General features: G+C 39.3%; 1 protein-coding gene across 1 annotated transcript; it reads left to right on the top strand.

Annotated features, from left to right (window-relative positions):
- Nucleotides 1–4: 4 nt before the first annotated feature.
- Nucleotides 5–4,726, top strand: GATAD1 (GATA zinc finger domain containing 1; the record flags this gene model as incomplete). Its single annotated transcript, XM_008629987.2, has 4 exons — nucleotides 5–163; nucleotides 477–536; nucleotides 1,637–1,820; nucleotides 2,559–4,726. Coding segments are annotated over 4 exons (594 nt in total), but the record flags the coding sequence as incomplete, so codon positions are not given.
- Between the last annotated feature and the right edge of the window lie 11,143 nt (nucleotides 4,727–15,869).

The raw sequence follows: 15,869 nt of genomic DNA on the forward strand, positions 1-15,869 counted from the left end.
GCCGTCCCCCGTGTGTTCATCCCGCCGTTCCCCACAGAGCAAGCAGGAGATCCACCGCCGCTCCGCGCGGCTCAGGAACACCAAGTACAAGTCTGCGCCCGCCGCGGAGAAGAAGGTTTCCACGAAGGGCAAGGGCAGGCGGCACATCTTCAAGCTAAAAAACGTAAGGCGGCGCGTGGCAGAGCGCGGGGCCGCGGGTGGGCCGGGAGCCTGTGCCGGGCTGGGGCGGACACGGGGCCCGCGGGAGGAGTGGGAAGAGAAACCGGTCATGGGAGTTCAGCACTCGCTTCTCCACATAAAATCCTGGGGATGAAGACGTTAGCTGTGTTGTTTTGAACTTTAAACTAGAAATGTGTGCTAGTTTTCTTAGAAGATAATGTATCTGCACGTTGTCTAAAAGGGAAAACAATTTCTGGAACTTCATGGTTGATTTGCTTTAATGCTCTTGATTTTTTATTTCTGTGCTCTTTTCTTAGCCCATCAAGGCTCCTGAGTCCGTATCCACTATAATTACAGCAGAATCAATCTTTTATAAGGTATGGTTTATGCAAATCTATTTGCAAAAATTATTATCCTGTTTCTGTTTCCAATTTCAAGAACTATCATGTACAATGAAAGCACTAGGGATATAGTCACAGAAACTGTTCTTCCTTCCCTAATGGTTGTGTAGGACTTTGGTTTGCCGTAATTATTGCCGTTAAGTCTTGGAAGGTAGTTTACCTAAGTAGTTTAAATAGTCATCATTATCCCAGTTGTTCTCTTCCAAGAGAAAATGCATCCTTTTTTTTTTTTTAATTATTGCAGTCAGCATTTTTAAACTTAACCTGCACCGTGCAGAGGTCAAGCAAAAGTGACTGGAGATGAGTATTTCGATTTGTGTGCTGTTTCCTGCCTTAGGCGCAGAACATATTGCCCGTAGAGGGGGTGGGTTGCAGTGCCTCAATGTCTCCGCTGGCTCCCGTTTCAGAACTGGTGCGAGCAGGCTCAGACACCGTGGGAACAAGATCTGTTGGTATTTGCAGTGAAGCAGGAGGGAACCTTCTCACATTCATGCTTGAGAGCAGCTTTACCAGCATGCTAAGGTGTTAGTGTTTTAAAGTTCTGAAATTCGCTTTGTTTCCCAGCAGTATAAGCAAACAAAATGGTTTTTTCCCCCTCTTCCCCCCAAAAAAATGTCAGGATAGGTAGGGGGAGACTGCACAGCCAGTGGTGGGCTGAGATTCCGTATACTCTCCAGGGACCTGATGCTTTGTGTCTGACATCCTAGATGAATCTCTTGTTTGCTGTTGACCAGTTCAGAAAGGAATTACTGTCTTGTGTGTACGTTTTTTATCAAAAAATCCTAAGAATTATGTCAAAACTTCTGTTTAACCTCCTTATGCAAAATGCTGCTACTTTGATACTTTGCAGTGTTGTTGTGAACAGGATTGTTCGGGGCTTTTTGTGTTCTTTTTCTCTTTTTTAAAAACAAACACCTTTCTTTTTTACGCCACCATTCTTTTGCATGTGGCTGAATTGCAGCTGCCTTTCAAGACTGGTATAATTTAGGGTACTGATACTTAAGACACGAATCAATGTGAAGTGAAGCTGACAAAATCAGGTTGTTTGATTTCAGTGTCATTTGTATGTCTTCTAGGGTGTATACTATCAAATTGGAGATGTTGTTTCAGTGGTTGATGAGCAGGATGGAAGAACATACTACGCTCAGATCCGTGGGTTTATTCAGGACCAATACTGTGAAAAGAGTGCTGCGCTAACCTGGCTCATTCCTACACAAGCCAGCCCCAAAGACTGTTTTGACCCAGCATCCTATATCATAGGTAATCTGTAGGCCTTCACTTTGTACAACTACTTATATGTGCCTACACTAATGCAGAGTTGTATTTTTTAAATGAACATTTTAGCTTGTCAAGGTGTTTTATGCAAGTTCCACATTTTAGACCCTAATTCTGTAAACATCTCATTTACTGTAATAACACTTTTTATTTATCTTATGTATATAATATGATTACTGCTATTGCAGTGTGTGACTATTGCAGTGTGTGATTATCTGAGTGTTTGTGGGGACAATTACAGATGTGTGGCTTTAAAGATCAAATTACTGCTCTATAGATAGGTTTAAACCATAGTAACTTTTGATTCTGATATACTAGTCCAAGTTATTTCTTTTAAAGTGACCTGAATTACCTGATCTTTGTCCTGGGTATTCAAAATACATAGCTTGCAAGCACTGGCATAGAGACTGTTCTGCTACTGATGATAAAATTAGTAAGTCCTTCTGACAGGCAGGACACAAATAGGATATATTTAAAATATATTAACTACAGTACTTCACTCAAATACCAGAGTGCTTCAAATGGGGTGGGGGGAAAGATCAGCCCAGCAAAATTGAAGGTAGAGGCTTCTTGCCTGATACATGATGCTACCTTCCTAGGAAAGCCATTGATTGCAAAGATAAATTCTCTAAGGGAATGTTGGCTGTTGTGGCAAATTTTTAGGCAACTTACTTAATTTTGTGCCTTTAAGTTTTGTCTTTGAAGATTTATTTTTTTTCCTAGGACCAGAAGAAGATCTCCCAAGGAAGATGGAGTATTTAGAATTTGTTTGTCATGCACCTTCGGAATATTTCAAATCTCGATCATCTCCCTTCCCAACCGTTCCTACAAGGCCAGAGAAGGGCTATATATGGACTCATGTGGGACCTACTCCTGCAATCTCCATTAAAGAAACTGTAGCCAATAATTTATAATTTTTTAAGGAATACTTTGGACTAGTTATTTTGGGTGTATCCTCCAGTTTGTAAACCCCATACAAGAAGTTTTAAAAATTATAAAATGTGCCGGTTTACTTTACAGATTGTGGTATTTATTTATTTTAGATACATCAGATCTTTGAAGTGGAAGTTTTCATTCCAGTTGATGCATCATTTCAGTGCTCTGTTCTTCTGACATTATTGTTCATCTTGGGACAAAACCATAAGTTTCATGTCATCTTTGACTTCTGAAAGTTGCCTTTAGTGTTCATTCTTAGTTTTTAAGTTATTTTCCAGAAGAGGAGCTTAAAAGACATAATCATTCAGCACTTTATATAACTGTTTAATTTAGTTAAGTGGGACTGCCATTTTTATTTCCTTGTTAAATAATTTAAGACTAACTTTACCTAAACAGTAAAATGACCAGTGGTGTAATTAACAGTTTTCTGTTACTTGGAGAGGAGTGATCTACCTGGATTTCTCCAGACTAAAACCTCATCCGCAAGGAGGGACTCTTAACAGTCACCTTTTAAGGGAATTTTGTTCATCTGAATCTGAAATGTGGGCCTATGTGTGTAGCTTTATGTTAAACTTTACTTATATAAGGGCATAAATTTCCTGGACAATTGGATGCAAATTTAAAAATTAATGTTATTTATCATCCTGACATCCTCATGCAGAAATGTATCTGCATTCCCTGAGCAAGCCAACACTGACACATGATTTGAGTTTCACATTGTTAATGTGTGTTAGCTTGGTCTCTTAAAATTGCTTTAAAATTGTTTTTTCAGTCTTCGCAATTAATGATGGTAAGAAAAAAAATGGTCAAGCATTTCATATGAAAAAAAGTTTGGTAAGGGAAATAAAAACTAATTTTATGTATTAACATAACAAGGAAAATGTTTAAATAGCAGAACAGGAGAAATGCTACATACTAAAATACCAGTAAAGTTTCCTGCCCTAAACCTTTTACAAGCCAGTCAGCTCCAAACACTATGAGATGTGCTTGTATGGCCTGAATTCCAAGGGCTTAGGGGTTCCTGCTGCCTGTGAAGGATAAGAGCTGTAAGCAGCCTTAAATTTAAATGGATCTTTTCCAGTTTTTTTTTTCTTTGTGTGAACATACGTGACCATAGCACCCAGAAGCCCCAAATCACCTTTAAGGTACCATATGAAAGCATAAAAAAGTTGCACTAGGCTTATGTTCTAACTTTATGAAAGGTTTTGATTTAAGGTGTAACATATTTGAAAGTCTCAGGTATTGACAACTTTCAATACAGTGGGACCTGTGAGGGCAGGAACCAGATCTATTTGTTTCGGCCTGCAGCCTCTGTTCTGCCCTCTTCAAATACAAGGAAGAACAATCAGCCTTAAGGGAGTAGATGCTAAAGTTAAGGGATACTGTCAATAATTCAAAATGCTCAGAAATTAGCAGTAGATTGCTAATACAGAGTTAAATCTTAATCCTCAGTTGCTTACAAAGATGAGATGTGTGCCCATGTTGTGTGTTGCAGTAATTAATCCCAAGGTGACCTCACTTCTCTTCATTCTCTCCTTTCAATTCCTCTGGATTTTTTTTCTGATTTCTTTATTAACCATTACAAGAAAATAAAAATAACAAGTCTTATGTTTACAGTAACCAGCGTGACTCCCTTGACTCAAGTGTTTTCCTTCCTTTCTCTGCAGTCCACATGTTTTTCACTGGGGATCACAGTAGAGTCCCTGTGCTGCCTCGGCATAATCCATGGACCTCTCCTCTTCTGTGGGCTGTTTCACCTTATCTGAATTATCAAGGTTGGAAAAGACCTTTATGGTCATTGAGTCCAATGAAGCTTAGCTGCTTTCCTTGTCAAATCCTCATAGGAATAAGAAGGAAAACAATGCTTACACTGTTTTGCTTTTTTGAGTTCCTACAAGTTACACCAAATGAAAAGTACTTGCCTTATTTGTCAATAAATTGCCTTATTTGCCTTATTTGTCAATAAATTGTAATATAAAAGGGACAATTAATTTTTCATCAGAGTACACCTTTTTAACATTTTGTGATGCTGGTGATTCAAGTACTATACTTCCAGCTACAGTCTAAACAGACAAAAAATACCTTTTTCAGAGAGCTATCGAACAACTTCCCTTAGTAAACACTTAAGTATTTTTATTTTAGTTTTTATTATACTGGGAAATACTAAAAATAATTCAAATGAGCAAGAATTCTGGTTGTAAGGTCTCAAAAGAGAGTGGATCTGCAGGCAATGACTGCTACTAAAGTGTTACATCTTTATTTATAGGTATTTGAATGGTTGCACTGTCCTGTTTTTCTTGCGTTCAGAACATCGCCCAGTAACACAGGGAAAATGACTGACTCTCCAGACAGCTTCTTATGGATGGACATAGCTGAAGAATGGGACCTCTGAGAACAATGTCTCTGAAAATTCCTCATCTCTCTTATATAAGGAAAATGGACAAAAGGAGGACCTGCAACATGGACTCAACAGCAGAAGAGATACCAGCGGATCCCGTGGGGACAGGCTTTGATGCCCTGCAGCTGAGGGAGCTGAGCCAACCCATTTCTGTCTTCTACCTTGGTAATCCCCCATGCCAAAATGTAGGTAGGTTTCATACTTGCATCACTGGATTGTGAGTGGATACACTACTACTGAATTTATGGCCTTGTGTTAAGCTTCAGAGTTTTGTGGCCATCCAACAGTCATTTTTATTAAGGCATTTGAGTTCTAAAGATGGAGCACGTAGCCAAGAGCTAAAAGGCACAGAGCATATATGAAATACTGAGTAACACATAGACACGTGGCCTATGCCCTGAGGCACACATTGCAGGACATTTGTGGAGAAGTAGCCCTTAACTTTCACCTGAACTTTACTGTACCAAAGCAATACGTACTGGAGAAAGGTTTACACTGGGGCAAGGCTTTGTCGGGAGAAGAATACTTTCTGGGAAAATGTGATGTGAACACAATGGATAAATAAGTGTGTGGCTCCTTGGCCTCCTTCTAAAATGGGGCTGGGGTTCCTCTCTTGCTGCTGTGCTGTGCTACATGACAATTATCTGAGTCATCCTGGGAGTCTGGATTCACGCAAGCCGCAGGATTAGGCCCTTACAGTGTGGTATCCAAGCCAATCCAATAGCTTTGCTTTCATGTAATGCAGCCTTCAACTTTAATATTATACAAAAAGCAAAGAGTGCATTTATTGTAGTTGGTGTTACATTGTATATTATGATTCATAAAGGCCTTAAAAGGTCTTATAGAACTGAGAACAAAAATATTAATAGGTGTAGTATTGAAGTTTCAACTGCTTTTTACAGTTACTGAATTAAAAAGACAAAAAAATTATAATTTTATTCTATTTTCACACAGAATTGGTACATCTGTTAGGAGACTACATACCCCCAAAATTATGGAAGATGAGCATTATGTTCCCAAGCAGAAATACTTTTACAATAGTTAATAGTTGTTAATAGTTCTTCTTGTGTGCTCCCCACTACAGAATCTTGTGGTCGTTGACAACAGAATTTTGTATTTGGCAGTTGTTCCACCCACATGGTCACGCTTACCTTCAGGAAGATTGCATTATTTTTTCTTACTCAGCCCTTCTGGTTGGTGATTTGTTATTCTTGAATTTGGCTTACAGCTTCAGTGAGGTTATTTTTTTTTTTCTAGTTTGGTAGCTTCAATCACAAGAACAACTTCATGGACAGCATCTCCAGGTGGTTCATGCATCTTTATGAAATGCTTAAGTGCTTCAACATCTGTTTAATGAAACAGAAGTAATATTGGAATCTAGGTTTGATAGGAAGGTTGTTTTAACCTGAAAATATCAGGATTATTCTGTGCAGGGCATTTAGAACAGCAAACCCAGGCATCTGCTTACATATGGCAATTTGGGCTCCTGCAAAATCTTCTGAACTCCTTCATTTAGGGAGAACAGAGCAGGAGTGTTGCTCTTTTCTGATGAAGCAGTCTAGGGGCAAAGTTGCTTTCAGTAGTTCCATCAGTGTCCACGGCCATTGTGTCCACGGCCATTGCATCCACTTCTTTGCTGAAAATCATCACACCTCTCTGCCTTTGTCAGTGTAGAGCACCCTGTTGTAAACTGGCTCTGTCAACTGATCCAGGTTCAGAACACACACATGATATTTTTTCTGTTAACACAAATCTTCCTCTAGGGGATTTCAGTAGGAATGTTTAATTTTGTCTTCAGATGGTCAAGCCCTTGATAATCCTTTTCCATGTACGTAGTATCTTACACGATTGATGCTCCTTTTCATTCCTATTAGGTTACTTTTGTATAAAATTACATTGTGAGGCTGCATGTGGCAGTGAATCTGAATTATGTAAGCAGAATTTGGGAACCTCTTCTCTCCCAAGCCAAGATTTCAGTAGGCCATTAAGAATTAAAGCAAAGAGTAACCTGTCCTTTCAATCTGTGTGCCCTTCTCAAGTGTCTGTTTCCCAAATTGTGGGAATCTACATACAGAGTTTTCCAGTTACCTCTCCTCAAGGAGTTTCTCAGAGCATTCGTGGGGCTCTTTTTCTTAACTGTGTCATAACAGACCACTGCTAGGCAAGGTAAAAGATTTGTCTCTTATTCATGAGAAGTTGATTGGAAACTGTGGAGGAAACTGAAGTAGCTTCAGCAATTATTGTTGGCCAAAACAAAACCAAAAGCAACCACTTCATGCCTGCAGAGTTTGCAGAGCCTGACTATGGCTCAATGGCTCCCTTGGTAAGTGGAAATGGTATGTTGAAACTTAGCATATCCATATAAGGCTATACAGAGAAACAAATACTGTGTTTCAATGACATGTGGCAATGACAGGGACACATTGCAATGTACTTCCTTGGTAGGCTTTCTAGTCAAGCTTAACTCAGCAGCTCCTGAATAAATTGAAACCATCAGAAAAGAAACATCCACCTCGGCTTTTAGTGACCAACAATATTTTTGACACAAAGGTCAAAGGCAGAAAAAAGTAAAAATGTCTCTTCCAGAAAACTACTGGAAAAGTCAGTGCAAGGTCTGGGAAAAATCTGTTTAAAAAATCTCTTAACAATTTGGTTTTACCCATTCAGATTCCTGCCATAAAGGAGTGGCACGTGTGATAGGCTGTTTGTTTCTGACTTCCCCTGCCATGTGAAATATCTTTGAGTGTTAATGGGTACTGTGAGTAAGACCTTCACAAGCAGGGAACTTTCAGTGTATTGCCTTTGATTCCGGCTACAGGAAGAAAATACCTGAAAAAAGATAACATTAAAAAAAGATGACATCACAAACAGCTATTCCACAGCCCTCCTTGCGCAAGAGTATGTTTAGTGTATGTGACCTCTGACATATCCTAAGCTGAAAATGGGGGCTGAGGCATTGTTTTTCACAGAATCAGCTGCTGTGGGATGGCAGTTTCTCAATTGCATTTCTAGCCTGGTTCCTCCAGCTATTTATGATATTACGTGTACCCAAAGAACCAGTCTATAATATTATTAATGGGAACATTTTCAGCTCTAGAAAGCTGAAAAACACATGGAGATCTCTAAAGAGTTAATTTGGTCTGTGATCCATCCTGACAGCCACAGGGGCAGCTGTGGGATTCAGGCTGCGTCCCTCTGCTAGGCTCAGATGGGGAGGGTCTGAATGCGCACGCTCCCACGGTCTGACAAAGGCACAGATGGTGTCTAAACACAGGCACCACCAGCAATTGGATAATTAGGACAACTTCAATACAGCTAAGAAAAAATGTTATGCACATATCTGTGTGTATCCAAAATACCTGCTTTTTTATGTCACTTTGAAACTGAGCTTTGTAAGTGGACCTTCCTTGTAACAATACACTCTATCCATTGTTAAACCTTGTTTTCCATCTTGGAAGAGGACTCAAGAAGTCTATCTTGCTTCATGCTTTGAAACATCACTACCATCCATCATCACCACATCTTTGGTAAAATGTTTTACTGTTTTGCCTGTGCTGCCACTATTGAATCTTTCACAAACAGCTGTGAGTGTGTTTATAATTTTTCATCAAGTGTGCAGAACATGAATACTGAGACAATAAAATCAGGAAATATTTTAGCCTGAAATACTAGCCAGCACTATTTTGTGGACATTCACAAAACCAAACATTTCCACAGGGAAGAAAAGCAGTTTAAAGTACAGAGAAAAATGTGGAAAAAAATTGGATATGACAAGCAATAATGTCCTTGGTTATGCAGTCCCAATCAGAATAGAATCACTGATCATGCTACGTGTTTTGAACTAATGAAGTTTGCTAAACTCTGGAAAAATTACATTTTGAAATTTTTTGTTTATTGACATTTTCTTGTTAGCTGCAACTAAGAAGAACCCTCATTAAAATCACATTATGCATGTTTCTTTAATTATCTAAATAGGTTGTTACAGTAGCATATTCTCTCTTCTCAGGGTCAGAACAATATCTTGTTTACAAAACTTTGAATTCCATTACAATCTACAGAGAAAAAAAATTGGTCTTGAAAAACAAGTTAAGAACTGTTCTTCATAAAATACAGTCAGGGAGTTTCTCTGCATTTTGTTTCAGTGCCCAAAATATAAAATCAACTCTTGTTGCCGTAGTTGGACCCACCTGGGTCACAAGACTGAAAATCTGCAGAGATGAAACTGTAAAAGTGCTTCAATGCTGAGAACATATGCTGCTTACAAAATAATAAGGAAAGCATGAAAATCTGAGATCAGTGTTATTGATACCTGCTTTTTAGTTTCTGTAATGCAGCTTTTAATTTTTCAGCTGTTAACTGGAAAGGGTGACTTTCTTTATCAGTCACCTACAGGAAAAGGAATATCAGCAAGAATAAAAAGATTGAATTTTCAAAGAGGGAACTAATGTTACACAACTTACGTGGCAGATACATCTTGCAGTGCTTGAGGGGAAACATTTGCAAACCAAATTTACTTGTAGTATGACAGTCTTAGAGCTGACAAATGTCAGTGCAGAACCATGTCTGCACAAAACGAGTGCAATCCTACACATCTGATGACACCCCCCTCCTGCCACTCTGCAGTCTGAGGAAATGATGGGCTGTCTCAAAAAGCACTACACAGGCCCCATCTCCTCCCTTGGCCTCAGTTTGCAATTTCAGGTTTTTTTGATTGTTCTCTGTAAATGTCTGTCAATGTATGTGAATGGCTCAAGTTCCATCTCACCAAAGAAGGGCCTGTGAAGAGGCTGCATTCCACCCTATAGCCTCTTTCGGAATTCTTATCATCATAGTAGGGAGCTGGAATAAGATACCCACTTAAACCCACTAAGAAATGAAATTAACATTTCTCATAAGCATTTCTCCCTCCGCCTGTTTGCCTGCGCCAGCTGCTCAGGGAATGAGGAACAATCTGGGAAGGCTCTGCAGTGGCTCCCAACCATGGCCCCTTAGGGCAGACTGACTCTTCTTTGTGCTCCATGATCCAGGGGCCCCGCATCCCTTACGGACAGAGAGGAGCAACCCCTGTGTCCCATGCCACCCCAGCACTCTGCCTGCTATCAGCACTCTGGCTCCTATCACCCCACTGCAAGAGCTCTGCTTGAGACCCACTGTCTTCACCAAGGTAGGACTCAGTCAGCAGGACCTGTGGTGCTGGACAGCTGCTGGGGAAGGACAAGAAGATCCAATCACTGAAACATGGGAAGAAAGACAGGGGTCAGTGTAGAGCCAGATGCTGCTGTGAGGGAAGCTGAGACCTTTTTCTCCCCAGGATCTGTAGGAAAACCAAGTTTCAATATGCTGCCTTCAAGTGGGTTTTCTCCTACATCTGTGTTTTAAGCCTGTCCCTAATGGAGGACATTTTGATCTTTTAAAAATACAAAAATGTCTTTTAGGCATTTAGAAAATGAGCAGGTTTTTAACTATTGAAAAACAGCCATTAGAAAATTGGCTAAGAGTTAATTCTTGGCAAACACTAAAACAGTAAACCACCAAATAGTTCCTGTTGTAGCCTTAAAGTATCTAAACAAGGTCACGATACTGTAGTTATAACATTACTTCAGCAGTGCTTTGGCAATATACAAGCATTATATTAAACTAATACATACTACTAAGAAACAATTTTATTACTATTTCCTGAAACTTGGCAATAATTAAGGAAGTGAAGATTAGCACTGAATCTATAACTAGTTCCTCTGAAGGATCCAATTACTTTCCCAACAGAAAAACAGCATAAAACATGTGGATGGTTTTAATCCTCCTGGTGCTAATACTGGAATTATACAAATTGGCATTGACGGCGTTTTGTGGGTGGTTCCAAAGATTCTTGTTTTTATTCTTTGCTTTTTATTCTACAAAGCTGCTGACCTCTGGAAATAAGGAAAATTGCCCAACACCTGCATGACCATAATAATTTTTGATGTACAAAAATCCAGTGTCAATGTCCACTTATCCACTGGGTCTCCACAAGATCCGTACTGTGCTATAGCTGTGCCTGTATGGGGTACTAATCATTACTGCAGAATCCTAAAAGCTGGTTTTGTGTAAACAATGAAGAAAAAGGTCATATTTTTGTGCTTAGGAGTCCCAGACTGACTTTGTCCCTGACACATCAGTCTTCACTAAATCATTTCAACTAATTCAAACTATTAAAGACTTTTGGAGGCTGGTGTGGGACAGCACTGCTGAGAGATGCAAAACCTGCCCTGGTTACCTAATAGCAGCTGACATGACTCTGCTCCTGTAGGTCATTACAGGAAGGCCACATACATGGAAGTCTTACAAAAATCCTGCCAGCTGTTAGAGGATAGAGAGGATTGATATTTCCCTCTTCTTTTCTGCTAATCTGACTTAGACTTGCAACCTGAACACTAGCAAACTGATTTAGCATTTCTTTACCAAGAACTGCCTGAGCATCTGCAAGTATTTAATCCTAGATCTCTTTGCTGCATCACTGCAACTGCAGGCTAAACCTTAGTCAACAGATTTCCATTTCACTGTGCCTGACAGATTTCTACTGTTTGGGCTGTTTTAGAAACAGGAAAGCTAAAGCAATTGAACCTTAAAGCCAAAATTGTCAAGTGGTGGCTGTAAATGGATTATTCCCAAGTGATGCCTATGAGAAGTGAATCCTTACCTGTCAACTGATATTGAAAAATTGTAATCCAGTCTCCCAGCTTCATTCCACAGGATTAACTCTGCAAGTATCTGCTGAACTCACAGAAGAAACTCTGTTCTGCTTCTGGTCTCTTCAAAGTTCCTCCACTGCTTATGGGTTTATGACTGGTATCTTAACTTCTTGGAAAGTAGGTTTCACTCCCACCCTACTGCATGAGTTTAGGAGCTATTAAATAATAAACAAAGACTCAAATCCTCATGCAATGATACAGCATGCATGGATTTGACTGTTTTTACAGCAACTAGGAGTCATTACATAAATTAGGCAAGAAGTCAAATTATAAATTATATTAGTAAGATTAAAAAGTCAATTATATATTTTAATAATTTTATATATATATACATATATATATGTATCCACACACATCCCCAGTTAATTTGAGTAAAATAGCCTGTGAGAAAATCAAGTTTATAAAGTGCTTTTGTTTGAAAATAGTATTTTAAAATGTTTGCTTTTAGGCTGGAGAAATTGACTATATTTCCTTAATGCCACAAGAGAGGGATGGAGAAACTCCTGTATGACATTAAATGCAGACATTGGTCCACACAAAATTTAGACTTTTTTGGTGAACTAAAAGCCAAAGTACATTTCAAACCTAATATAAATTTAAAAATTCATGTGTTTTAACCAGGCTGTTAACTGTCATTCTTAAAATATTGTCAAGCAGAGTTTTAGCTGGTGACATCATTTATGAAACATAAGGCTAAGTAATTTAAGCCTCAGCAGATGTTGCTTATCTTTTAAATTAATTTCAAATGGGTTGGGAAATCTTTTCCATTTTTTTTCTCTTTGAAAATGGAACAAAGTTTGATTCCTTAAGAAGTTAGACAATCAATCACCTTGTGAATTTTTTACTATACACCAGTGTCTTGGGGTGACCTTATGATGTGTATCCCATATCACTGCCTATGCCCAGAAATTAATTTTTATGCCTTTTCATGCCTCTAAACTGAGCCTGAGAGGGGGAAGGAAAAAAACTGAGCGAAACTTTCTCAAAGCAGTTTGCAGCTTGTTCAAGCTCACACAGAGACAGCAGGTTTTTTTTCCCCAGCTGGGGCAGGGAAGCGAGGAAGCACCCGGCTTGCTGCTTTCCAGTCAGCTTTTGGCCAGTTTTTCCAGTTCTTGTTCTCCGGAGAGAGGCTGAGAGTTGAACTTTTCCTTCTCTGGAATTTCAGATTTTCTCCCTTTTCTACTGGACTGCCTGATTGCTGTAACATCAGAGCACATTGGGAGGACTTTCCACCGGGCACAGAGGGCCTGGCCCTGGCCCAAGCCCCAGCTCTGAGGAGACCAAAGGGAGGACTCGAACACTTTCCCAGGTTTTTCCTCCACAGCGTAAGATTTTACCATTTAACATTATTTTCCTTTCCCGTGTGTTTGGTAAATAAATAGTTTTATCTTCTTCACTTTCCTTCGAGGAAAATTTATTTTTTCCTGAACCTGGTGGGGGATGGGTGGTTGTGCCTTCTCTCAGAGGATATATTTCTAAATTTGGCCAAACCAGAACAACCAGAAATACTGTTTCCCAGAGAATAAATGTGATTTATGGCAGAATGCCATTAACAGTAAAAGGACCCAACACATTGGATGGGATTTAATGTGCCCCAATGTCCCCAGTTCTTGGAAAAGCAAGTCTGTAAGATTTTCATAATTAGGAATTAACATTCAGACATATAAGCCTCTCAAGTAGAGTTAATTGCACCAGTTAAACCAGGATTTAACAGAATTCACCTGCTAGGTCACTTTTTTCTCCCTAAGAAACTGTTTCCAGGCAATACTCAGTCCAGAATAGCACATCACTTCAAAACAGGTACATTTTTCCAAAGGATTGTTTGAAAAAAATACCAGCTAACCAGCTGAAAGAAGATAGCTTCAAACATAAAATCAGTTTTAAGAAAAATTATTGGCTAGTAGTGGAAACCAGGTTCCTATTAACAAATTGAAATAAGCCCTTGCACATTGGAAACAGGATTACCGTTTACACCATTTATAGTTAACACCTGTTTTTTCAGAAGTTCCTCAACTATGGAGAAAGACTGGTAGGCAGTTGAGGAAAGATCAGTGACAACTGACAATGTTGGTGACAAAAAAGCTACCTCGGGTTATCAAACCTTTTTAAGGGCTGTAGTATATACCCAGAAAAACTGACATCATTATCCTTTAAGTGAGGTAGGAGTGACAGGAGAACTAGTAGGGAGACACAGGATTTGTTCATCTTTAGGCTGCTGGTTCACAGAGCTTGTTTGGTTCTTGGTGGAGGGGACTAGAAAACAGGTTCAAACATGACATACATTGTTTGTCTGCCTGTGGTATCATCATGAGCCACTGCAGCTAAATCCTACTGCCCCACAGAATGTGAAACAAATGTCATCAACCCCTCTTCTCTCTCTTGGAGCGCTTCTCCCTACCAGGCCTTGTGCAAGAGTCTCCACAGACCACCTGATGCTCATTGCACAACACGAACAGAAGGGATTATCCTCCTCTGAGCTGCAGGCTTAATGCTCCTTGTGTATCAGATTTAGGTCTATAGCAGAGTTTAGCTAGGCTTCATTTACATTCTCTCCTACCTTTCAAGGTGAGATGTCAATATAATTCAGAATGTAACCAAAAAATCACCTAACAGCAGGTAGTTATTCAGTGACCTCCTTGGATCACATGAACCTGCCCTCAGCATCATCCAGGTTACTTATACAGGGGAATGTCTGAACTAACACACTGATGGAATTCCTTGCATGGAGGAAGGAGGAACACCAGAGATTTGGAACCTAGGCTTCCCGGGTTTTAAGAACATTTTCCATGACAGTGTAGTGCATCATTTTGGTTGACGACTGATAAGACCTTGGCACACAGCAAACCTTTCTTTTTAACTTTGCAATATAATACTTGGCACTGTATTCTAATTAAATGACTCCCAGTGTGAGGACAGTACAATAATCTATGGAATGGTCTTTGCTACCATCATGATTAGCCTGCGACTGGTCCTTTCAGATTTAAGTATCAGTGCATTATGAGATTATCAGTACTAGGAAGGTTAAATAATTTCCATTTTTAATGAATTTTGTACAACCATTATCTAGACCTTACTTGAAGAACAGATGCTGCTGCTAATTTTGGCTAACCTGGATGCTTTTGTAATAGCTGGAAATTCCTTTACCAAGCAAAAAAGATGTAATAAACCACAATGTTCTTTAAATAATTTTGACAAGGACAGAGCTAGAAGACCTCCTTCTTATAGAGGTGCTGGGTGTAGAAAAGAACCTTTGCCTGAAAAATTATTAAGCCAGTAGGTGAAAGAGTAAGTGCAAAGCTCCTATTGGTATCTTAGAAACTGCAGGAACTAATCAATGAAATTAACTGGGCTGAAGTTTCAAACAGAAGTATTTGAACTGAAGATAGTATTTCCTTGGGTTAGAGATGAAGACTATTTTGAAGTGAAAGCAAAATGCTGTCAAAGGGTTGAACAGACTCATGGGAAACATCTCTAGTTTTCTTTCCTGCCTCCTCCTTCTTTCCCCCTCCTTGGTTATCTGTGTCTCAGTTAAGGACCCCAACTCTTTAACAATCTCCATGGAAGACAATGGTTGTGCATAATTTTAGGATGCAACATTAGAAAGCTTCCAAGCATCCAAAATGTTTTTAACGGTCTCCAGGAAGAAAAGGTATGGATGAAAAGGTGCAGTTGTGAAATGCAACTTTGTATTCTTCTGATTAACAAACAGTGGCAGAAAACAAGATGCAATTATCTTGGTCTGGTTTTTCTTGCTATAGCTGGAAAAATGTATTCTGAAAGTATTAGTCTAGTTGCCTACCAATATACATATGAAGCACCACCCTGCTCTAAGCCCTCCAAAGGCCATTAGAGAATGACTTTATAGAATATTTAAAAAACATATCCCCCATTAATATTACAATCTATTTGAACAGATTTTATTTGTTGTGAGGGAGTCAACAGGCACAGGAATTTTGGTAACTAAATTGATAA

The sequence above is a fragment of the Corvus brachyrhynchos genome, unplaced genomic scaffold (genome assembly GCF_000691975.1).
Source record: "Corvus brachyrhynchos isolate BGI_N302 unplaced genomic scaffold, ASM69197v1 scaffold142, whole genome shotgun sequence".
NCBI classification, from domain to species: domain Eukaryota; kingdom Metazoa; phylum Chordata; class Aves; order Passeriformes; family Corvidae; genus Corvus; species Corvus brachyrhynchos.